Source organism: Ictidomys tridecemlineatus, chromosome 5, assembly GCF_052094955.1.
Source record: "Ictidomys tridecemlineatus isolate mIctTri1 chromosome 5, mIctTri1.hap1, whole genome shotgun sequence".
Lineage (NCBI taxonomy): Eukaryota > Metazoa > Chordata > Mammalia > Rodentia > Sciuridae > Ictidomys > Ictidomys tridecemlineatus.
In genome coordinates, this window is record NC_135481.1 from 82009739 (window position 1) to 82035894 (window position 26156).

The following is a 26156-nucleotide window of genomic DNA, read 5'->3' on the forward strand; positions in this document are numbered from 1 at the left end:
CTAGGACAACATTAGAGGGATAAGGAAGAAAATATTCTCAGGGGAAATTTGTGAAAGTAATTGAAAGCTAAGTCCAGAAGAAGAGTAAAGAAAAAAGAATGGGAGAGAAGATGTGAAGATTCAAAATGCTTCCAATCCAATAGGGTGCTCATAAGAGATCATTATCTACACCTAAGAGAATTGCCACTCCACTCACATAAGAAAAACTAGTATGTAGTTGGTATAAGGGAAATATCAAGCAAATGAGAATTGAATCTATTGCAAAACTTACCAGTAAATTTCTCTGTGAGTGAATAAAGATAAAATTGTGTTTCAAATAGGACTTATTCAAATCTCCAGGCAAGTAAATAATGTCCATACAGGACTTTTAAAAATGAGCAACCTTCAGTATTTTTTTTTTTAGGAGACAAAGTCCAGAAGATGACTTAGCTCTAACCTTGAAGCTGTGTCCTATCCCATAAGAAAGCCGGGGGTGAGTCCTCAAAAACAGAAGAAGTAACCATAACCACACTGAGATATAATAAAAGAGAACACAAAAGCTACAGACTATAAAACTATTAGGAGAAAAATTTCATGCTGTTAGATTTAGCAGTGATTTCTTGGATATGGAAACAAAAGCAAAAATAAACAAATAAGACTACATTTAATCTAAAATATTTTATGTATCAAAGGACACAATCAATAGAGCAAAAGGAAACTTACAGAATGGAAGAAAATATCTGCAAACCATGCACATGTGTGCAAATATATACATATTATGATTTTTATTAAAATTATAAAAATTTTATGATTTTATGTTCTCCTATTTCTTTATTATTCTTCTGGACTGAATTTTCAGTTTCTTTCACATACACACATATGTATGATTTTCATATCATATATATAACAACAAGGTGTTAATATTTAGACTCTATAATGAACTCCTATAACTCAATAACAAAAAAAAATCAAACAACTCTATTAAAAAATGGGCAAAAGACGAGAATAAAATGATATGCAAATTTCTCCAAAAGATGATATACAAATTGCCAACAAGTATATTAAAAGATGCTCAAATCAGAGAAATACAAATCAAAATCACAATTAAATATCATGTCATATCCATTAGAATGGCTAATATAAACAAAAATACCAAGCTGGGAGTGGAGGCGCATGCCTATAATGCTAGCTACTCAGGAGACTGAGACAGGAAGTTTCCTTGAGTCCAAGAGTTTGAGGACAGCCTGGGCAACATAGGGAGACTCTGTCTCAAAAAACAAAATAAGACCAAACAAAAATTAAAAACATAAAGTAACAAATAGTTAAAGTATGTGAAGAAATCCTTGTGGGCCTTTTTTTTTTTTTTTTTTGGTACTGGGTATTGAACCCAGGGGCACTTAACCACTGAGCCAAATCCCCACCCCTTTTTGTATTTTATTTAGATACAGGGTCTCACTAAGTTGCTTAGGACCTCACTAGGTTGCTGAGGCTGGCTTTGAACTTGCCATCCTCCTGCCCCAGCCTCCCAAGTCACTGTGATTATAGGCAGGTACCACCATGCTCAGTCCCTGTGTACTCTCTTAATGGAATTGTAAAATGGTCCAACCATGATGTAAAACAGATGTTTCTCAAAAAATTAACAGTAGATTATCATATGACCCAGCAATTCTATTTCTGGGTACATACTCCAAAGAAATGAAAGGAGAATCTCAAGGAGATATGTGCGTATAAATGTTTGTTGCAGCCTATTTTCACAGTGATAGACAAGAGATAAAAGCAACCCAAATATCTATCAACATATAAATGGATAAAAATTAAAATGTGGTATACACATACAAAGAAATATTATTCAGCCTTAAAAAGAAGGAAACCCTGTTATATATCATACCCAATAGGGATGAAACTTGAGGACATCATGCTAAGTGAAATAAACCACTCACAAAAAGACAAATACTGTCTTGATTCCACTTCAAGACACTTAGAGCAATCAAAATCATACAGACAAAAGTAGAATGATTAATACTAGGGACAAAATAGAAAGGGTTTTGTTTAAGGGAACAGAATTTCAGATTTGCAGCATGAAAAAGTTCTGAGGATCTATTTTACAACAATATGAATATACTTAACACTACAGAAATTTATGCTTAAAATTATTACGATGGTAAATTTTATGCTATGTGGGCTTTATTTTTACCACAGTAAAGAAGAAAAAAGGAAGGAAAGAAAAGAAAACAAAACTCAGGTCAGCATATTTTTATTATGACTTCCACCTTCATTTTAATGTCATTATAAAATCAAAATGAAGATAGAAAGACAGCATAGGTTCTGCCTGGACCCATTTTGCGATAGGAAAAGAAATGTAAAAATCAGTGCCAAGTGAAATCTCATACAAAACCTCCTCTTCATTGATGTTACACTGGGTCCACCAGTTTCTAGCTTTATCTCTAGGCAGGAGCAATGGTGGCAACCTTGGTGCCACTACTACAAAATCAGAAAAAGACTTGATTACACAGTCCAGTTACAAAGAGTAAGCATTCAGCTGAGTACTGGCTGCACTGAATCCAAAATAATTTGTGTGCAATGACATCCCCAGCTGGCAGCAAAGATGTTTTTAGAATTGGGTTACAGATGTTTCTAGGACAAAATGCAACAACAGCTGAGTCACTGGGCGATAGCTGAGATGCCATAAGCTGGATGTGAAGACATTTACATCTCTGTGGAGAAATGAGTTCAGCTATGCCATGCACCTAGCAATGATACCAATGATTTCAATCTAATAGAGTCCTATTTCCAGGACAAGTTTTGAGAATTTAGTATGAGCAGGAAGCCCACGATGGAAGAAGTAGATCTTGCACTATATCCCAAAGGACAGACCTGAAATGCTTCACTGAGGTATACTTCCTGGCACTGCACTCTGCCAGCCCTCCTGGGAATCATATAGCTATTAACCTAGCATCAATAATTTCCTACTTTGTCCAAGTGGCTACTTATCAGGCAGTTGATTTCTATTCGTGTCACGAAGAAGAATCCACACTGTTCCTTTACTCAATCTAGAGGTGGTCTATGGGTTTTATAAATAAATTTCATCTGCATATATGATTATTGTCTAAATTCCCTGGCATTTGAATTTATCTGTAGGAGAAAACCAAGTCACTTTTGGCATCTCAGTTGGAATCCCAGCCCTCACACTTAGCAGCTGTGTGGCAAGTAATTTGCATTCAAACCTAAGATTCTTCATCTATGAAATAGGGTCAATAACAGATCTTCCATAGGGTTGTTGTCTAAATTAATTAAAATAATCTACTCAGAATCTGTACATAAAAGATGCTGACCAGAAATCATTTCCTCTTCTTCTGCTTTAATCAAGAGCAGGGGTCAGTGGTTATTCTCTAGTCTTTGCAGGCCACACAGTTCCTGTCACAACTACTCAAATCTGTCATCACAGGGCAAAAGCATGCATTGACGATGAGCACAACTGTGTTCCAATAAAACATTATTTTAGAAAGCAGGCAGTATGCTAGATCTGGCCCACAGTCTATAGTTTGCTAACCCCTATTACTGATAACATCTATGTCTAGATATCACACTAAGTTAATTTTTCACCGTTCTGTTAGATTTCATCTGCTCCAGATATATCCTGCTCTCCTTTCTCCTCATTGCTTTTGTTCTATTCCTTAACTGTATCAGGACAGATGAGTCTAGTTCAATGGCTTGCCTCTTCTTTTTTCACTTTTTGTATTGAGAAACTCCCATTGGTACGAAAACCCAAGATTCTCAATTAACTTATCCACACCACAGGTTCTGAGTAAATCAGCCACCATTGAACAAAATCCCCTCAATCCTCACACAGAAATCAGAAAATGGACCTTTCCTTGGAAACTGACAGTTTACAGAGGAGCTTTCATTTGTGGGGAAGGAAAGGCTGCAACTTATTTCCTGGTTTTAAAATTTTTGATTCACAAATATGTTTACATTTGCTTGTATGTGTATAAACTTTTTAAAGGACATAAGAATAAAAACAGCAATTAATACCTATGGCGGGGTCAGAACTCAAGAAGGAGGATAGGGATGAGAAATAGATTTACTGGATATCTTTTAATGTCTGTGTTTTAAAATTATGTGAATACATTATCTGTTCAAATTTTTAATTTACTAATGAATAAAGAATACATACTCAAATTTTTAATTTACTAATGAATAAAGAATACATACTTAAAATAAATATTTCAAATTAATGAAACCAACCAATGAAAGACACAAACATGAGAGAGAGGAGGTGATAGGAAACTGTTAGGTACCTAAGACACTAGTCACCAACCCCAGCTGTTATCCTAGGGAATTCTACCACAGTCCCCAAATGTCCCACTTTGTTAGTGGGATTTTATATACCTTCTGCCTTTTGCTCTGATGACTCAGAGAAGACAGGGTGGAACATTTAGGGAGTGGCAAGAGGAAAATATGTACCACTCTCCATTTGATAGAGTAGAACCAGAAGAAGGATATATTCAGTATTTGTTTTTTATGTCAGGCTATAATCCTTCCCATGTGTTCCATACGCTCTCCTTTCTAGTCTCAGTGTGTACCCACCTATACACTCCAGCCATTTTGAACTTTTTTGCTACTTCTTAGTTTAAATAAGGTTTAGTTTTAAAAAAAGCTTTCATCCTGTCTTATTTTGAACTACCATCCTTTGTTTCATGCTGCTTTCATAACCAAATTCTTGAGCTGTTAGGAATAAATTTTTCTCATTTTTCAAACATCTATACTCCAGCTTCTACCCTCACTCTCTGTTAAGTCAATTTTTCTTTAAGGTCCCCATGGACTCTTTCAAACAAATCTAAAGGCTACTGTATTTTTCTCCCTTAGTCCTTATTCTTTTTGATCTCCCTTTTGAAAGGAACAATGCTGGATATCTTTTAATGTATCCTTTCCTGATCCTCACAAATGAGCTTCTTCCTTATCTTGCCTCATCAGTGGGCTACAACTTGAATCTCAGTCTTTTTCTTTTTCTCTATTTATCCTCATTCTTTTACATAATTCACCTATTCTCAAATATTTAACTAGTAGGGAGAATAAAGTAGATGGGGGCCCAAGGCATGGCTCTGTGCTTCGTTAGCTGTGCTACTGCAATTTCATTTGTCTTAACTCAGTTTCCTCCACTCCAAGATGGATTTTTTTCATTCATTCAACAGTCTCCACTGACTGCTTGCTATATGCTAGACACTGTTCTAAGTACATGAAATTCACTAGCAAAATAAACTGTTAATATCCCTGCCATTATGGAGCTCCCATTCTAATAGGGGGACATGAAACAAATGCAATAAAAATACCACATAAGAAATGACATAAAAGGAAAAAAAATGTGATAAGAGATTTAAAAAGCAGGGTTATATATATCTTTTAAATAATAGGTGCTGAGAGTGTGGCTCTGTGGTAGAGTGTTAGTGTCACATGTGAGGCCCTGACTTCAATCCCCAGTCCCCAGAATCACAAAAGAAAGGCAGTCAGGCAGGTAGGCGGGGAGGGGAAGGGGAAGAGAAGTAGAGAGGGGAGAGGATGGGAGAGGGAAGTTGCGGTGGGGGAGGTCAGATGGTCAGGTTCCTCTGAGAAAGTAATTTCTGATCAAAGACTCAGAAGAGATGGAGGAATCAGAAATTAGGGCATCTCATGGAAAGACTATAGTCAGAGGAAACTGATATCTCTACACTAGGTACCACCACAGCTATACCATAAAGAAGCATGCCCAGAATTTTCTAGGAACAACAGAAGCCAGTGGAAATGCAGTGAAATGGGGAAAAGCAGTTGGAAATAAGGTCAAAGAGGAAATTAAGAGACCACTCCATGTAGGACCTCTAAGTGCACTGGTAGAAGTTGCTGCATTTTAAGTGGAGAATGACATCATCCGATTTATATCCATGTTGGGATTAGACTGAAGGAGGAATAGAATAGAAGCAAAGAGACCAGCTAGGAGGTTTCCACAGTAATCTAGGCAAGAGGAGAGACTAACTACTAGGACCAGAGTAGGAAAACCAGAAGGAGAGAGAAGTGGTCAATTTAGGATATTTTTAAAACCTTGGGGACTGAATTAAAGCAAGATATAATCCATGATTTTATAAATCATGTCCACCTTATTAAATATTTCTTTCTCCTATTTTATAGTTATGTCAAAATGTATTCTATTGTCAGTATAACTAAAAAGATCCAATAAAAATAAAATAAAATAAAAACCTACTTTTTCAAGATTATTAAAAGAGGGCTGGGGATTTGGCTCATGCGGTAGCGCGCTCGCCTGGCATGCGTGCGGCCCGGGTTCGATCCTCAGCACCACATACCAACAAAGATGTTGTGTCCGCCGAGAACTAAAAAAAAATAAATATTAAAAATTCTCTCTCTCTGTCTCTCTCTCTCTCCCCTCTCACTCTCTCTTTAAAAAAAAAAAAGATTATTAAAAGAATCCTATGATAGAATTATCATAGGCAATTCTATTATAGGACTGAGATGTTAAGTAATATTGTACAGAGATGTTAAGTAATATTGTCTCCTAAATTCTGCAAGAAGAATAAGTTCTCGGGGCTGGGGATGTGGCTCAAGTGGTAGCGGCGCTCGCCTAGCATGCGTGCTGCCTGGGTTCGATCCTCAGCACCACATACAAACAAAAATGTTGTGTCCACCGAAAACTAAAAAATAAATATTAAAAAAAGAATAAGTTCTCTAGGTCACTATTTGTAAGAGACCAAAACTAGCGTGTGATATTCAAGTTCAGTTGGCTAGGGGTTGGCAGCTACCGTCACTACTTCAGCAATGAGTGAGCGAAGGGAGGTTGAACTGAGGAAGGAACTTAATCTTATTGCCTTCCTTTACCTCATATCCCAACCAGTATAGTATTTCTGATTACCTACAGATACTTCTTCTTAAAGGCTTTACCATATACTCACCTTATATACACAGTTTTTAAAAAGTATCTATCCCATCTCTTCCTTAAACTAGCTACCAATCTAAATATTTCCATCTATCAGTCCCCAGATGCTGAAAACTTAGCTTTCATTTTTGTAGAACTATAGATTTAGAGCATGCTACCATTGGAAGTTGATAGCACAGCCATCACTTGGTTAAAACATCTCTTTTTCTAAAAGAAGAAACAAAGCTCAGAAAGAAGTATGACTAGCTAGGGCCACCCCAGGTTTTAATGACTAGACAAGGCCTGGAACCAGTTTTCTAGATCCTGTTTACTTCCTTGAAAATGCCTCCTTGTTCAGTCTATATCACATCAGTCCCTGAGTTTTTCCACCTCAGGCTGTTATCTCCACACCACCAGAGCTACCAGGCACCACCATTATTGCCAATTAAACCTTCCAGAAAAATCATTGGAGGTCATGGCCTACACTGCTTTAGTATGCTGGCTTTGGCTGCAAATACTAACTTTGCACCTAATAGTTGTGAGGACTTGAGCAAGTTTCCTAACATAAGCTGCCTTAGTTTATTCATATGAAAAATTCCTATATTCTACAACTTAAATAGAATGAGACATGTAAATATCCAGTACAAGCAAACACAAAATAAGGGATCAAAAAGCACTATTTGTTATGGCTTGTATTACCACTCTCATTCCCTTTCAGAGAAGTTGTTGATGCCTGGTAAACAAATTCTAATTGCCTTAGTGCAACCTTCAGGGTCTTGCTACATCCAGGTCTATTCCAGGTATGGAAACTTTTGTTGTTCTCTAATCACAGACCTTCCAAATGGGACAGCTGTCTTTGCACTCCCACATCCATTCTCATTCCATTCTGATTTCTGCATTTTAGCTTATGCTGTTCCTCCCTGACATGCTTAATTTCCTTTTTCTTATCTGTCTAAATCTTGAATATCCTTCAAAGCCCCATACAAGGTGTAGCGCTGTATAAGAATACTCCAGGAAAATTCTAGCTCCACTGACTACTTCTCTTCCATACTACATTGTTTACATTTAGTACATATTAACCACTTCTTTATGGAGAGGCATGACAGCATTTAGTCAATGGTGTGGGATCTACAGAAGACTTCCTCAGTCTCCTCATCCATAAAATGGGGTTAATATTAGAATTGTTGTGATGAGTAGATACATAAATACATGATCTGTATTAATTAGTATTATGTTATGATTATTGTATATTTATGTTAATTCTTCCCTCTTTCTTTTAAGAACCTGCTTTTACTCCCAGTTATTCTGTCCATATGTATGACTCTTTACCCAGGGTCTAGCATAACACTGGTCTCAGAATAGTGTTCAACAATGAATGAATGTGAAAAACTGGGAATAGCAGCCACAAACCAACCATTGGGTTTTCCTAATCTTCTCTATCAAATATAGATGGCTCCTAAACACTGTTATCCTATAATTTTATAATTGCCTGGTGAAGGAGAAACTCTAACCTCTTTCAGGGAGGCAACTTGATGTAATAGAAGAAAACTGGACGGAGACTCAGAAGACATGGTTTATGTCTCAGTTTCCAAGCAAAAGGTTCAGTGTGTCTGTCTGGCTATCTATCTGTCCAACTATTTCAGCTTAGAAAAAACAACTTGTGCTTACTATTTTCATCAATATAAAGGGAGAATACTCTGGCATTACCTGCCTGCTTCACATAACAGCTGAGAAGGTCAAGTAAAAAACTCTTCTGGAAGAGCTTTATACACAGTAAAATGCTATACAAATGATATACGGCATACTTATTTATGTCACTGAACAAGAAACCATAAGAACGATCAAATTGAATGAATTTATTTCCAGTGAAGTTCTGGAGAAAGGGCTATTGCCACAATAATCAGAGTGAATCTTTCTGGCTCAGCTGTCTCTTAAAAAATCAACTCAAAACTTGAATCATGGAGCTCAGCCTTGAGAATTTTGATAAGCCTATCCCCAAAGATTTTATCACATCTAACAATTCATTCAAAAAGTACAGATTTACCCAAAATATCAATTCCCCAGATGGCAGGGTCATAAAACCAAAGGTCTCACCAAGGATGGAGAATAAAGAAAAACAAAGATTCCTGATAAATTACAACTGTGTGGTCTATTTCAACAGAAAATTACTAGAGATGGGGAAGCTATTCTGGGGTCAGAACAAATTAATCAAAAAGCACTTAAGATAACTGGAATATTCTATTCATATATTCCTGAGATACTTATGTATGTATAGCTATTGTTTTATTTTATTTTGTTATATCCAGGGAGTCTACCATTCATCAGGAACCCTGTTAAGTTTGAGCAATATCAATAGAGAATTCTATACCAGGCAGGGACTTATCAAGCCAACACATTGACAAGGGCAGTTCCAAGTGATACAAATGTCACAATGTAGTGATCATTGTGCCTTTTTCTGTCTTTCTTTCTTTGGGGTACTGGTTATCAAAAACAGTAATACACTTGCTAATGAATTGGGGCGAAATTGACTTTTTCCCAGCATTACTTCTAAAAAGCGGGTAAGAAATCATTCAGATTAAGACCACCTTACCTCTATTTTTTCCCATATGGCTTCATAGTTGTCTTGGTGTTGAATATCTTGCATTAGTTTCTGAATTAAAGCTGATTTTGTGGTGGAATGGCTCTCATTTTTCTCAGAGGATGAAGCTGTCTCTGATTTCTCATCAATTAATTTTTTCATGCCAGAAAGAGGCATGCACAGCTCCTCATCAGAAAGAATGTCACTCAGTGGCCCAGATTCAATGCTTTCCCCGAGGGAAGAGGCTATGTCACTGGATGAGCTGGGAGACACTCTGCCTAGCCTTGTGTGTTTTTTCTTGACATGGTATGTTGGGTACATCTCAGAATCTGAATTCATTTCAGACAGTTCCCAGTCATCAATATTCTGAATGATTTCTCCTCTGGGTTTCTGAGGCAGAAGTTTTGTTAGCTTTTCCAGCTTCAAAGCTAACACTTCTGTTTGCTTAAGGTGAGAGGGTAGTGCTAGATATTCATCAGAGCCATACCAGGCCTCCACAACCTGACCATTCCTGGTAACATGACTTGGGGAGAAGGAGCAATCTTTTTTACTTTCATGTTTTTTAAGAAGGGATACTGGAGACAAAGTATTGTCTGAACCAACAGAAGATTCACTGCTCTGAGTAAAAGGTGGTGAACTGGATATTTCTGACGGCACTGACAATTTGGCATTTTGACTTCTCTGACTGCACGGCTCAACAGAGGATGTGGACGCAGAATCTGTTTCTGGCCCTTCTATGGCCTTGGAAGTACAAGAAGGCATTCCATTCAGCACTACTGAGCTCCTCATAGTTTCAGTTTGCTTGCCTGAACTAGTGGCCTGTTTTGGTATTCCACCTGGAGGCACCTCTTCTGAGGTCTTGGGTGGTTTTTTAAGTCGAAGTTTCTCTTTGTGGCAGTCATTAAGCCTTCCCAGACTGGAAGAGATTTCTTTAATGTGACTTTTGACTATGTTTTCAAGATTCCCAACCCCCACCTTGTACAAGCACTCATAGGACTGGCTGGCAGCAGAAGGGCTGTTGGGGTAGGAAGACTGTAACACCAGGCAAAGCTTCGATCTGTCAGGAGGGTCCACCAACGAAGGGGTGCTTCTACTCATCTCAGGCTTCAGATCAACCATCTTCTTCTTGCCGTCACTGCCTTTTAGATCATTCTTTAAAATTTCTTCTTTGAGGAAAAGCCCTCTTTTTGGCAATGTGGGCTGTGTGGGAGAGTCCTCATTATAATTAAAGCAGTCTCTGATGGATCGCTTGGGGGTTGCATTCTCACAAGGAGGAGGCTGTTGGTTCTTTGTGCCAAGATGGGAGGAGGAACTGCATTCTTGCTTCCCAGTCTCAGAAGGTGACTGAACAGCATTTGTCAGAGCTACCCCTGAAGATGGCATACCCGATGTTAAGCCTGGTTGCTCTTCGATTGCACAAGCGCTGTTTTCCTCCCGTCCACCTTTGTCCTCTGCTGAGAGAGATACCTGAGACATCTCCTCACTGACTGCTTCACTGCAGCTGGAAGGGACAGGGTCAGCAGCCACCGTGAGTAACCCAACACTTCGGATAAGCTCAGGGAATTCCTTTTCCATCTCACTATAGCTCCAAGAGTCAAAAGGTTTGGTTTTGACCTGGCTAGAGGTCATGTCACCCAGGCCACTGAGCAAATCCTCACTTGGACTGTAGTCAGATAGCTCAAATGCAGTAATACCACAATCCAGAGACAAGTAATTCTGAGAACATTTGATAGTTAACTGTCCTGAGTCATCCACTTCCGTTAGAGAATCAAGTCGGCCCTGAAACAGAGAATGGTAATGGTTTCAGTAAATTCAACATGAGTCATACTCAACTGCTGTTCAAATGAAATCTCAGCACAGGCTGCTATTAAGCTCAGAAATGTATCAGTCTTGACTGCTTCTGTTTTGACATACAAAAAGGCCTACTAATCAATTACCTCATTGAATCATAGATCATATCCTGTTCTTAAATATTTGAAGACTTTTATTTCATCTAGAACATAGAGCCACAAGAGAAATGGTCAAGGTCAAACCCAAAATATCCATTCTTATCTAATTTTTTATTTAAAACTAGTATATTAATCCTTTAATATGCATTCATAAGTAAAGCCTTAAGTAATAAAATTTCTGAGAACAAAATAATGTAAGAGTAAAATCTCTCTGAGTATGTGTTTTGTTTTTTGTTATTGCACCAATACCTACCACAATGGTTAGGTCATAGTAGATGCTCAGTAAGTATTTTAAAGTGAAATAATTAATTATATTAAACCAATCATATTAAATATATATTCACAAATCATAAAAAGGTAAACTATTGACATTTCAAATACATAACATAAATAGTTCATGACCAGTTTCTGTTTGGTCCCATGTTTTCAAAGGTATACACAGTTACTCCTAGAGAAAATTAATGAATGTCAAAACTTTATCATCTTAGCCCCATCTCCTCCCTCTGCATGCATTTCTCCCTCTCCACCTAAATCCACCAGTGTATGTTAGATCCTAAATTCCTACTTCCCTTGTTTATAATTCCAGGTAGGCTCATCAATTTGAAACTCCTCCATGCAAGCCAGGCATGGTAATACATGCCTGCATTCCCAGCAACTTGGGAGGCTGAGGCAAGAAGATTGCAAGTTCAAAGACAGCCTCAGCAACTTAAGGCTCAAAAAAACTTAAAGAGAATCTTTCTCAAAATAAAAAATAAAAAAGGGCTAAGGATGCAACTCAATGGTTAAAGAGCCCCTGAATTCAATCTTCAGTACCAAAAATAAAGAAAAGAAACCTCTCCACGCTATAAAATACAAGTGTTTCAAGTATTTACTTCAACTATGTGATTAAAGTTTTTGTCTCATTGCTAATATAGTTTTTTTCTTTCTTTTTTCTGTGGTTCTGGGGACTGAACTCAGGCCTTGTGCTTGTATGTAAGTGCTGTACCACTAAGCTACAACCCCAACCCCATTAATGCACTTTCTCAGATCACACAGCAAATAGGGAGATTTCTGATTGATGATTTGGGGCAAATGGACCCCTGAAATCCTAATTTGCTTATCATGCTAAGGGACTGTTTGGTCTAATCAAGCCCTTTAGGAAATAAAGGAAGGAAATAGAAAAGTGAAAGTTTATTTTATTCCTGGACCTCTGTTCTCCTGGAGGAATAACTGGGATGAGCCCACTGAAGCCTGATCCTACATGGTTTCTGGGCCCTCACTCCCTTTCAGTCAGGTATCCCGAGACTTGGCCTTGTCAGGATCTTAAGTGGGTTTTATTGTTCATTTGCTTGTTTTGGGTTGGGAATGCTCTCTCCCTTCAGACTTTCATTTGCCTTTATCTTCCACTCCTTTCACTCTTAATTCATATCTGGATAATTCAAATAATAATAACAGAAACTTTTAACTTTTTGAAGCCTCAGTTTCCTCATCCATAAATTGGGATGGTTGATTCCTATTATCACCTTTTCACTTAATCCTTAGAACTTTTCTCTGGGCTCTGTACTATTCTTCTGTTTACAAAAGACCCTGGGTCAAAAGAAGGTACAAAAGGAGCCCATGGAGGCTGTCTGACCTAAAGTCCAAGTTCTGAGCACTGGAAATTACTTTAAGCTGACATGTCCCCTCTTCTAATTTGTTTTCCACACTTCCACCAATTTTAATCTTTATGAATTGCAAAATTTCTACTGTTATTTCTCTGCTTAAAATTCTTTAGTAGCTTCCTCTTGCTGTTCAGTTAAAAATCCTAACCCTTCCAAGGTCAGGCATGAAGAAGCCTCTTTCATGCCACTTTCCCTTCCACAACTGTACCCAGTCACATTATCCTCCTTATAGTCGGAACATATCATGTTTCCTCCTGTATCAGGGCCTTTGCTTATGTTATTTCATATCTGGAAAGCTTCCCACTTACATCTCTTAACTCTGATTCTCATTCATCCCCAAGAGTTTAGCTCAGGTTTTTACTGAGCTAAGTAAAAACCATCAGTTAAGTCAGAAGCTCTCAAATCTATACCATTATCCCTTCAAGAATTTATCTCAATGTAAATAAATACTATTATGATTACTTGACTCATTTGTTTCACACATAGTTTGTAAACACTGTGAGAGTGTAAATAACACAGAAAATAGTTGACTGACCAGTGTACCCACAGCATTTAGCAAGAGATCTGTAGAGAGTGAGCACTCAAATACACCTTTGTTGAATGAGTGAATGATGACATTTTGGGGACATTTCTCTATTCATTCATGTGACTTATTCCTCTGATTATGTACTTCTAATTGACTCAAATGATTAAAAACTCAAGCTTCAGGGTCAAATTCTTGTCCTAGCACTAATTAGCTATGCAACTTAAGGTGAGTAGTTTGATGTTGCTAAGCTTTGTTTCCTTCATCTGAAAAAGGAAATGGTAAGCCATATCACAGGGATGTTGAGAGTCTTAAAGGAGATATATGGGTAAGTGCTTATTGCAATAAGTATATGGCTTATTGCTCTTATTATTATTTTTAGTAATAAAATATGATGAGAAGGAAACTTTCTTCAAGATGAGAGTTACCTCTAATGCCAAATTATACTGCACAAAGAAAGAAATCAGTTTCAGCTGTCAATCTCAACAATATTATCTAAATGGAATTGTGTGACTTTTGAGGTTCATACCTGGACTAGGTTCTTTAAATAACAAAGTCAAAAGCAAAAAATACCAAGGAATGAGTTAGCTAACAAATGTCACATTTTTGTGCAATTTTAAAGAGAGTAAAACAGTGAGATTTGCAATTTAAAACAGGTTGCACTTTTTTTTTTAATCTTTTATTTTGGTTGTTCATTACTCAGAAGTTACTCTTTTACAGAAATAGTGTTGTAAGTAACGGTCAAGTCCAAAAATTATTCCATAAGACCTAGTCCAATTATCAATTAGTTACAAAATAATTGCAAAATTATTTTCTGTCATTTCTATCATAGTTATTGCACTGCAGTACTTACATGAAGTTAAAGAGGCACTAAAGAAAGGGTTTATATGATGAGCAGAGAAAAGAAACTCAAAGTTTCTTTGAGAGTTCAGGTAACAATTAGACCACTGCACGTATCAGCCACCAGCCTTTGGACAAACAGGGAACACCATGGCCTTAGTAGTATATTTAGTTCCCATTTTGGTGGTCACAGCACCTTAAGACCAGGGACACTGTCTTGAATGATAGGTGCTCAATAAATGATGTTAGATGAATATAGTAAATATATATGTTAGATGAATATATAACTTCATCTCAGAGAATAGAGTATGACTGCCTTTCCTAAATCTTCAGGGATCTCTGGTTTAAAAAATAAAATACACGCAAAAGTACTCAGTGTTCCAAAGGTGCCCTCTCTGATTCTGTTCCCAGCAAGGCCAACTATCTAAACTAGTTGAATCACTTTAGGATAATTATTTTTTATTCATGCTGTAATTTGTTAATGTGAAAAAAATTGGGGGGGATTAGGAGGGGAGCAATCAAAAATAGCCCTGTCTTTCACCATACAATTTTAAGAAAAGAACATTCTTTACAGTTTTTCACAGCAGATGAACACTGAGTTTCATTATTTAAAATATTTTTTAGTAGTACTAATACTTTCAGCCCTATTGCTTCCTCTTGACTACCTTCCTAGATAGTTTTCTAATGCATGTAATAGTCTCAGATAGGCATCGGCTCAGGGGATGAGTGCATGCTGTTTTACTGTCTTTTTTATTTCAGAAACATCATGTTTAATTATTAGTGCAGACACCTATGTCAGAACTGCCTTGCAATGACTCCACTCAAATATACCTCCATTTAATATGCTATGAAGCAGCTTTTCAGAAGGTTATATTTTATAAATGTGGTAATTTCTTCACTTTATTACAGGCCACAATCTTATCTTAGATATTAAGAAAGCTCCCCACCACCATTTTCTAATAATTTGAAGCAAGAAATTTTGCTTTGTTCCTTACACATAATTAAGTTAACTTAAGTCTTGTTCCAAATACTTTTAGAGCCTTCTTTTTTGAATGCTATACTGTATTTTGCCACTAAGTGAACATGAAATTTAATGTCCATAATTTAGAAGATCTCCCTATTAACATGCCCCAAGAGAACATCAGTCTCCATTGCTACTTAAGGTCATTTTTATGCCTAATCTAGTGTTCCTCCTGAGAAGAGAATAAGAAATGGAATTCTATTTTTTGAAGTATAGGTATAGTAAAAAAAATTATATCTCTCTGTCCCCTAACTCCTTTAATCTAACTACATAGTGTTTGTTGTTTTAATTCCTAACACATAAATTCATGGACCTTTTATTAAAGTGCCACACACCTCCAGAGTCCTCAGACCCAATGGACTAAACTCAATCATATTCCTTTCTGTTCTACTGTTAGGAGTCCATGATTCTAAATGTATTCCAGAGAGCAGCAGTATAATAGGGAAATGTGAGGTAAAGTTCCATTTCTAATGGGCAAAGGAAAAAGTACACAAAGCATTTCAATATTTTTATTTATATTACACTAATGATTTTTAAGAATGTCCATTTTTCTACAGGCTGAAATTATGTACCAAAGAATCTCTGTGATTAATTCATAGTTCACCAACCTACAGTGATACCTCCCCGTTCCACACACCAACCTACAGTGATACCTCCCTGTTCCACACCTTAAGTGGTGTATTATTTCATTCAATTTATAAAACATTTATATACAGTGATACAAACTATATTCTGTGGAAGACAGATGAATATAATCTAGTATTAATCCTTATACAGTTCAAAATCTAACACAAACTTTGTCTTCTTATAAATTGGTTCATAATAAGTGCTAGTGGAAGAATACACAAAATGCTATGCTGTGAGTACTCTGGAGAAGGAAGTATCATTTAGCTGAGGTACTTACTACATCATCTGTACATAGCCTTCATCAATGTTTGATATTGTGTTAATATTAATTATTGTTATAGTTTGGATACACAGTGTCCCCCCCAAAGTTCATGAGCTACCATGTTCACAAGTGAAATGATTAGATTATGAGCACTGTAACCTCATTGGTGGATTAATCCATCAAGTAGATTAAACATTGAGAGGACTACTGTACTGGGATGTAAACTGCAAGGAGGTGAAGCGTGGCTGGAGGAAGTAGGTCACTGGGAGTATGTTCCTGAGGATTACATCTTGTCCACCTGGCTCCTTGCTCCCTCTCTGCTTCCTGACTGCCATGAGCTAAGCAGCTTTCTCTGCTGCACCCTTCAACCATGACATTCTGCCTCACCTCAGGGCGAGAGCAAAAGTGTTGGCCATTCACAGATGGAACCCCTGAAACCCTGAACCCAAAATAAACTTTTCCTTCTCTAAGTTGTTCTTATCAGGTATTTTGGACACAACTTATCACTAGGTATGTAACGTTAGCTTTCTCAACTTGGTCCTCTCATATGTAAGATGGATGCAATGATAACACCCGTAAAAATGAGGATAATAACACCCACCCTGCCTACCTTCCAGAACAGTATGAGGAGCAAACAAAATTAGGAAGATGATTACTAATATGTTATTCATCTTTAACGCCTAATGTGTTATACATAGCAGAAATTCAATACAAATTTAGAAAAAGTAGAAAAGAAAGAAGGAAGAGAGGGAGGAAATAATTGCTATTGAAATAGAAATCAGTTAAAAACTGGTTTGGTTTTATTTAATTATTCCTAGATTCATTTCCTTAAACATTTGCTTCACCTCTCTTAAATTCAGTTTCTACATCTGTAAAATGAAACAATTTTAATACCACTTACCTTCCTTCCTTACTAGATTAAAAAAAATACTAGGTGATTATCACAGTGTCTAAAATATAAAAATTTCAGTGCCATACAATTTTTCTACAATTTTGAGTTTTACTTTAGTTTTTGTTCGTTTGTTTGGTTTGCCAATTTGTTTACTATATATGGTTAATTCCATACTTATTTATTTATTTATTAATATTTATTTTTTAGTTGTATTTGGACACAGAACCTTTATTTTATTTATTTATTTTATGTGGTGCTGAGGATTGAACCCAGGGCTTCGCATCTGCTAGGTGAGCGCTCTATCCCTGGGCCACAACCCCAGCCCTAATTCCATATTTAAATAAAGAATAAAACATATTTTGCTTTTTCAAGAAACAAAAGAGTTAGAACTTGCCACTTTCTAGAATTTCAATTCTCTCTTCAATGTGGCTCTGAATTTCAGCTAACTTCTCAAAATAGAAAAGTGAATCCTCCTTCACTGGAAAGATACCTACTATTGTAGTTTATCAGAGTTTTGTTATTTTTTGTGTGTTTTGCCATTTATCTCCTCAATCTACAAATCTTTCACAGATGAATTTATTCTGATACAGCTGGGAATTTTATCCAAATCCCCTTCCTGTTTTTCACAATCCTAGTATGCTGGTAAAAACAAAACTAAGCAGTCATTTGATTCTCATAAAGTCACACACAAAACACACAACACAAATAGAATAAAAATCCAGTTTCAGGAAGGATGATCATGGAAGTATAGCTTCAATTCATAGAAAATATTCACAAAGCAGATAACTGAAAATCCACTGTTTCTCTGTTCCTCACACAACATAATCTTACAACTCTGCAATAATAAAGACTGATCCCAAGTAAAAACTAAACTGCTTCAAATCCAATCCACAAGTAATTGTTGAGTTCATATTGTGAGAACCATTATGGATGTATCATGATACAGCTATGAAAACAGCATTCCGAACCATTAGCCTGAATGGCTTTTCATAGTGTGTGTGTGTGTGTGTGTGTGTGTGTGTGTTACTGAATTTTGAATCCAAGGCCTCACACATGCTAGGCAAGTGTTCCACCACTGAGCTATATCCCTAACCCTTTTTATTTTTATTTGAGACAGAGTCTCAATAAGTTGCCAAGGTTGGTCTTGAACATGCAATCTTCCTGCCTCAGCCTCCTAATTAATGGAAGTGTCAATTTTATTTGAGAATGGTAGAATTCACTTGGATTCAAATTTATAGTATCCCTGATGAAATAATTCATCAGTAATTTAAAAAAACTGTTTAAAGTCCTATTAACATAAGCAAGAAAAATAAATTAGCTCTGTAACATTCTAATGTTCATTTGATTCACTACATCCAGAATAATTTTTCTAAAGCATGAATCTAATCATGGCAATTCCCTGAACAAACACTTCTTTTGTCCTCAAAATAAGGGTTAATTCACTTAATATGGTTCTAATAGCTGTTTATCTTCATGACTAACCTCTGCTTACTTACTGGGACAAATCCTGCATCCTTTTCCCTCTAGTTTTTTTGCTCCAGTCTTATCTGTCTATAAGCCTGTCACTCTCTCTTACCTCTAAGCCTCTGATCTCGCCATTCCTTCTGTCTAGAACACATTCTACCCCATTCACCTATCTAATTCTGCCTCTCCTTCAAGTTTCAGGTTAGATCTACTTTTTCTGAAAAACTCCTTCCTCTCTGAATTAGGTGTTCCTTTCTCCATCCTCCAATTAAATCTTTTAAACTTACCATAGCTGGTCCTTAATGTATGTTTACTTCTCTCCATTCTCCACTATAGTCAAAGTTCCTTAAAGGTAAAGACTATGTTTTGATCCCTATTATATTCTTGACACCTAGCACCTTGAATAGTAAGTGCTCAATAAGTAAGCATTAAATATTTGAAACAAGAAGTCAGGTTAGTACCAAAAATTATGGATAGGATTTGTGTAAACTACCAGATGTGAGTTAACTCTGACCTAAAGCCTCATTCACATTAGAAGTGTCCTAGCTTCTGTTCACTACACCTAGATTCAAAGTCCAACTTAGGAACTGCTTATTTATCTACAAAGAATTCCTACCTGTTATCTTTACACTGAAAACATCCTCAAATGGTCACACTTGACAAGGCATTACTTCTCTTCAAGGAAAACACTCACCTCCTTTGTCTCTTCAGAGAAAGCCTGCAGGATGTCTGTCTGCCTGGTGTAGTTGCCATTGGCATCCTGCAGTCCTTGCAGAATGCGCTCTCTCAGAACCAGCACGGAGACTCGGAGCTGATGCCAAAGGAGCTGCACTGCGTGGATGTCCACAATCACATTGACAGAGTAAGACAGCAGCTTTAGGGAGAACTCTGTTTCAAGGAGGGCATGGATTTGCTCAACATGGTCAGAAATATCTTCACAAATGTCCTGTAGCAAAGAAAAGCAAAATATGTGAGGAGTTTCCCCCATCCTGGGGTGAAAGGGGTATGGGGCTGGGGAGTTCACTCTTTTACCTGACACCAATTATCAGGGTCAATGGTAGCACATGAATAACTGGTCTTTGTTTTAGTTCAGATATATGGTCATAGGCCATACTCTTGTGTACTGGGTCTTCATACATACAGGTAAGTTGATCTTTCTCTAAACTGCAATATTGCTGTTCTTTAAGTTCAGACAAGGTGGTGGGGTTCACTTCACCAATCCACTCTCTGTTCTCTTTTATAAAGTTTGTTCGGGGTTCTGGAAGGGAACCAACAGCTGTTCTATTTTCTGTATAGAGTTCATAATATTTCAGGATAGAAACCTCATTCAGACATCCAGCAGGAATAAAGGTGTGGTAGAATGTGTGCTTCATAGGGACTCCGGCCCTTCTCAGTACTTGCTTATTTATCTACAAAGAATTCCTCCCCTACATCTCTATACTGACAACATTCTCCAAAGGTCACATTTGACAAGACAAGTTCTCAGTGAACTTTGAGGTCTTCAGTGCAAGAGGCAATTGTCACTTTCCCCCAAGGACACTATTCACTATTTAAATTCACAATGAATATTTAAATTTCCAACCTATACTTTGCAAACAGAAATCCCTTTTAAGCAACAAAGCCAAACAAAATCCCAAAGATGAAAAAAAGACAAAATACATTTTTTTTCAGATCTAGACATTTTAAACAAAAACACTACTAAATCAAGGTTTCAATCTCCTTCACACATACTATTAGGTAGACAGATTTGATATCTGACATGTCACTTGCTCTTACAAGTTCCCAAATTTCCATTGTGCTGTCAGAGGCCAGAAGCATGAAATGAGTGGCATCAACAGAAACATTTACTTGGGCAATTTAAGAGACCATTAAGTATCAAAATGATGTTGGTGTCAGCTAAAAGTGCTCAGTTACACGTTTTTAGTTGTGCATCAGTGATTTTTTAAAATTAGGCTTTTAGTTATGATTTTTGTTAAGGCTAAAATTGTGTGATAGCAGTTAAGTTCTGAGACCTACCATCAGTGTCAAAACTGTCTTTCTATGCTAGAAACATGCCTTTCTGATTTTGCGTAATTCAGTAACTATTTTAGAGAAAAACTTTCAAAACTCCTCTGCATTCCACTGGAGAATGCATCTAGTTCACATTTTCCTCTCTCCATACTAAGCATACCATTATTTGAGGTAATTTCAATATTCACACTGATGAATCAATCAATGCCCTAGCACCGGATTACCTTTACTTCACAACTTCCAGGACCTTCATGCCATAGGCTCTACTCTGGGCCTTGTCATCTACCATGTAACAACATCAGAAGGTCTCCTATGTCACCTATGTCTTTGTCCAACTTTTTTATTCCTGACTCTTCTAGCTCACCCAGGCTACCAGCCCCTCCACCCCTTTGCTCCATATGTGACCCCCTCCAAGTAGAGTATCTATGGGGATCACTTCAGTCACTCTCTTGGCAGTGTTTTCAACTTCCTCACCCTCTTGATTTCATAACTCAGATTTGTTAGCCTCTTTCTTTTGGGTCTCACTTTGGTCCTACAGATGCAAAATACTTTACATACTTAGGAAAGAAAAAGGCTTGGGTGACCTTTATACCACCTGCTCAAAATAGCCAAACAGGCATTTGTCACCTCCCCACTCACATCCCCCAATACAAAAGGTTATATATAGCTTTGGCACCATGAAAATTTCATGCCAAAACACTTGCCATCTGTTCCTCTTGATTCAGCTTCTTCATAAAGGATATATTAATGCAGTGAGAGCCAGGTCATGGGTCAAGATTGCCAGGCAACAATTCAGGGGAAACAATCTATAAGACATCATTGTGCCAGTTAATTTAGGTTCCTGCACCTGACTCCTCATAAAAGAGAGGTAAATTGGCTCAATTCTCACAGAATCAGATGAAACCTTAGGGGAAAGAAATACTCTCCCCCAAGAATCAACTTCCCTCCATTGAGTACTTTGGCAATATACTCATGCAGTCTCTGTTGAAGTCTTTGAAACTAAATAATACATAGTTTATTAATATATAATTTTTGTATTATTTAGTGCAACTTTCTGGAGTCTATTAACTTAATTATTTTTATGCCCTCTACTCTTCCACCAATTGTCTGGTTTGACAACAAGTACAAGAACACACAAACTGTAAAATAATAATTACAGGTGTGTGTGTGGGGGGGGGACTTTGCTTTGAACTTTTAGTGGGAAATTTGTTTAAAGTAGGTAACTGAGCACTTCTGACCTGTATACTTTTTAAATAACAGAAAAATGTGTTTTTGCTTCCCCTCTATAAAATGTTAAATGACTGTTTATGGAAAAATTAGTGCAAACTATCTAATGTTTAGCCCTTTAACAATTACCAATTTGTTGTACATTCATATGAAAGAAACTGAAGATTATGGACTTTCTGTTTATTTTTATTCAGTCAGGTAACCAGGTATTAGAGACTTTCGAAAACAATATGCTGAATGGCTGCCTCTCAGCAGGAATGGTTTGCAAATTAAAGGCTCTAAGAGACTCAACCTGTTGGAGGCCTTGCAAGCTCTCCATTATTAAGGTGAAGTAGAAGCATGAGGGTGGGAGTAGAGGGGGGTTAGACTAGCCTAACTGATGCATGTGAGGAATGATGGTGTTCAGATTCAACTGCACATGTGCCTCGAGCAAAAGCAACCTGAAACTGGCTCTGTTCACATGGCTAAAGTTCTCAATGTATTACAGATTTGCATATACTGTAGTGCAACACAGTGGAAAGTAAATAGTAATTTCAGAACAGAGCTAGTTTTTTAGGAATATAGAAAAAAATAGTCCCTTCATAACTAGAAATTTATATACCTACCTACCTATGTATCTATCTATTCACTTTAAAGACCCATACACAAAATATTTTTCCCATCTACTTACTAAGAGAATTAACAGGAAATAAAACCTTACGTTCCACAATTAGAAATTTTAAAACTTAATACGGCAATGACTGGTTAGGCTGACACAGTAAGTAAAATTCACAGTGAAGTGTTATCACCCAAGAAATGTGAATGTTTGATTTCGAATCCTTTTCTGTTTGGATAGAGAAAAGGGTGTAGTAGGAGGTAGAAAACTGAATCTATATAAGGTCAAGAGAGGGATGAAGATGGTGAAGACTGTATGAGTGATAGACACGGAACCATATTCAGCTTTGATGGAAGAGATGGTTAGGTCTACCAGGACATCTTCTATAAGTCAGGTTATTTTTGGAAACTCACCTTTCATAGTATGAAATTATCCCATATCTCTTGCTCACACATAATTTTTGCTCATGTTCCTATCAGTTTCAGCCTCTCTAGCCAATGTCATCTCTGCCAGACTGTTCTTCTCTGATTTCTAGACTCCTCTTCTCAAGTTATATTTGGAAAGTATATCTCTCCTGGGACAATCGTATCCTGAAAAAAATCCACCAGTTCAAGCCTTCTCTCACTCTCAAGACCCCAGATTCAGACTTTTACCTTTAAGGTAGCTTCTACTCATTGTAAGCAAGGTCCATGAACAGAGAACTGAAGGACTTTGAGAATAAGAGGGTAGAAGAAAGGCAGAATCAGAAAGAGATGGCCAAAGATCTCAAGACAAATTGTGTTAACCTTTAGAAACTTGCTTGGAGATGGACGTTTTCTGGTATTGTTATCAGCAAATGAAAGTTACTATATCTAACTTCTTCAGAATATTATTAAATAATAGGATGCTTCCTCCCTATAATTTATAAAGATTTCATCATCAAAAGGAGGCAGCTTCATTCCCAGAGGATTTGTTTATTTCTGTATGTGAATCTTCTCTCTAACTAGAAGACTGTTTCCCTATGTTCTCTTTTATATAATTAATGGCTGCCCATTAGTTGGTCACTCTTTTAGTCAGTTTTCCATCACCATGACAAAATACTTGAAATGAACAATGTATAAATAAGAAAGATTTACTTTGGCTCATAGTTTCAGAGGTTTCATTCCATGGTCCCTTGGTCCCACTGCAACATGTATATCATGGCAGCAATTACACATGGTAGAGTAAAACTATTCACCTCATGGTATCTGAGAAGCAAAGAGAGAAGAAGGGGCGGGGTCCCAACATCACCTTGTAGGGCACACCTCCAATGACCTAATTTTCTTCCACCAGGCTCCACCTCCTAAGGGTTCTACCACCTCCCAATAGTGTCACGGGCTGATGACCAAGACTTCAGCTTATAGGCCTGTAGGGGACATTTAAGATATAAATCATAACAGTCACTCAAGAATTGTGACGATATTGCTCTCCTTTTGACAGAGTAACAATGAACAAAAAATTAATTTGGGTAGATAAAATTATTTAGATTTTTTGTCTTTTTTCCTTGCCTTGTGTGTTTGTTTTTTATTGTTTTGTTTGGTTTTTATTTGTTTGTTTGTTTTGTTTTGTTTGTATTAGGGATTGAAAACCAGGGCCTTGGGCAAGATAGGTAGGCACTCTCCCACCAAGCTACATCCTCAGTCCTAGGTTTATTTTTCCAAAACACCAATTAACCATTGCTTTAGCTACTTGAAATCTCCTTAATTCCTACATTGATTTCATTCCCTCCTTAGCCTTTCCTGAGGAAAATTTTTTTAAAAAAAGTTCTCCAGCAAGTTCACTTAAATGATTATATTAACAGATGTCTCTAAAAATAACAAATTTTGTTTTAAAATTGAGGATGGATAATGGAAGTTCATAACCATTCTGAATCAAATTGTGAAACATGATATATTAAGAAAGATGTAATGTTTTGAAAGACCAACAATAAAAAAATTAAGAGTTAAAAAAAAAAAATTGAGGATGGTTTTTAAATGTTTTTTAAACAACTTTTTAAAATAGATACTCAAATTTTCCATAGCTCAACCAATACTTATTAAGAACAGAAGAAAAATGTCATTAGAAATTAATTACCTCACTGAATATATTGAACATGCACTAATCAATATGCTAGGAATACAAGGTGAAATAATACCTAGGTCTGCCCTTCCGGAGTTCCCTGCCTTGTATGGGCATGTCAGCAGAAGTTACAGTCAAGAAGATAAATATTCATTAAGAGTACACAGACAAGGACAAAATGCCCATGAGAGCATGGGAAAAAGACGCCAAAATACTTTTTAAAGAAGATCTTGAAGAAGACAACTAGGAAAATATGACGGAGAAGAGCATTCCAAGGAGCAGTAAGTGTCTCTGTTAACTATGAACCTGTGGTTTGGCAGTGATCTCTTGGACATGGAACTAAACACAGAATTCACAGAGGAAAAAAACTGAACTTTATAAAAATTTAAAACTTCTTTTCTATGAAAGAAATTTTTTAAAATGAGATAGGTTATAGCCGGGCATGGTGGCATATATCTGTAAACCCATAGGTTCAGGAGGCTGAGGCAGGAGGATTGTGAATTCAAGCCTAGCCTCAGCAACTCTGACGTGCTAAGCAACTCAGTGAGACCCTGTCTCTAAATAAAATACAAAATAGGCTGGGGATGTGGCACAGTGGCCAAGTGCCCTGAATTTAATCCTGGGTACCAAAAAAAAAAAAAAATGGAAGGGGGGCTACAGATTGGGAAAAATATTTGCAAACCAAATATTCAACAAAGAACTTATATCCAGAATATAGAAAGAATTCTCAAAATTCAACAGTAAGAAAACAACTAATCCATTTTAAAAGAGGCACAAAATTTGAACAAGCATTTTACCAACATGGATACAGTATTAAGCATGTAACTAAAAAGTTTAGCCTTGTTAGCCATTATGGAAATGCAAATTAAAGCTACAATGAGATGCCAGTATGCATCTTATTAGAAGGCCTAGAATGAAAATTTACTGACAGTACCAAATGCTAAAGAATTCCAGAGCAACTAAACTCTCCTACACTGATGATATAGGTACACAAACTGGTATAATCACTCTGGAAAAGAGTTTAGCTATTTCTTAGAGTTAAACATACAATTACATATAAACCAGAAAGCCCACTCCTGAGTGTTTATTGTAGATAAATAAAAATTTATATACACACAAAAATAAAAAAGCTCCATTAATAACTGCCAAAACATAAATATCCTTCAATGGATAAATGGATCAACAAACAATAGTAAATCTATGTATACAATATGCAGCAATAGAAAAAAAGAACAACTGACACATGCACCAATTTGGGTAAACCTCAAAGCATTATACTAACTGAAAGACGCCAGTCTCAAAAGATTATACATTGTCAGGGCTGGGGTTGTGGCTCAGTGGTAGAGCATTTGCCTAGCACATGTGAGGCGCCTAGCATATGTAGGCACTGGGTTGGAAACTCTGCACCACATAAGAATGAATAAGTGAAACAAAGTTATTGTGTCCATCTACAATTACAAAAAAAAAATTAAAAACATGTTATACATTATATAATTCAATTTATATGGTATTCTCATCTCATCTAGGGATGAATAATAGATGAATGGCTGCCAAGGATTGGGTATGAGGAGGATA

At 36.8% G+C, this 26156-nt stretch overlaps 1 protein-coding gene across 5 annotated transcripts in view; it reads right to left on the reverse strand.

Moving 5' to 3' along the window:
* The window catches only part of Akap6 (A-kinase anchoring protein 6), a 499805-nt gene that overhangs the window by 263702 nt on the left and 209947 nt on the right, over positions 1 to 26156 (reverse strand). For all 5 annotated transcript variants that reach the window (XM_021724690.3, XM_040275774.2, XM_040275773.2 and 2 more), the window contains 2 exons: positions 19368 to 19619; positions 9468 to 11234 (listed from right to left, as the gene is read on the reverse strand). In XM_021724690.3, the coding sequence (XP_021580365.2) occupies positions 9468 to 11234; positions 19368 to 19619 (2019 nt within the window). The remainder of the gene's footprint in view (positions 1 to 9467; positions 11235 to 19367; positions 19620 to 26156) is intronic.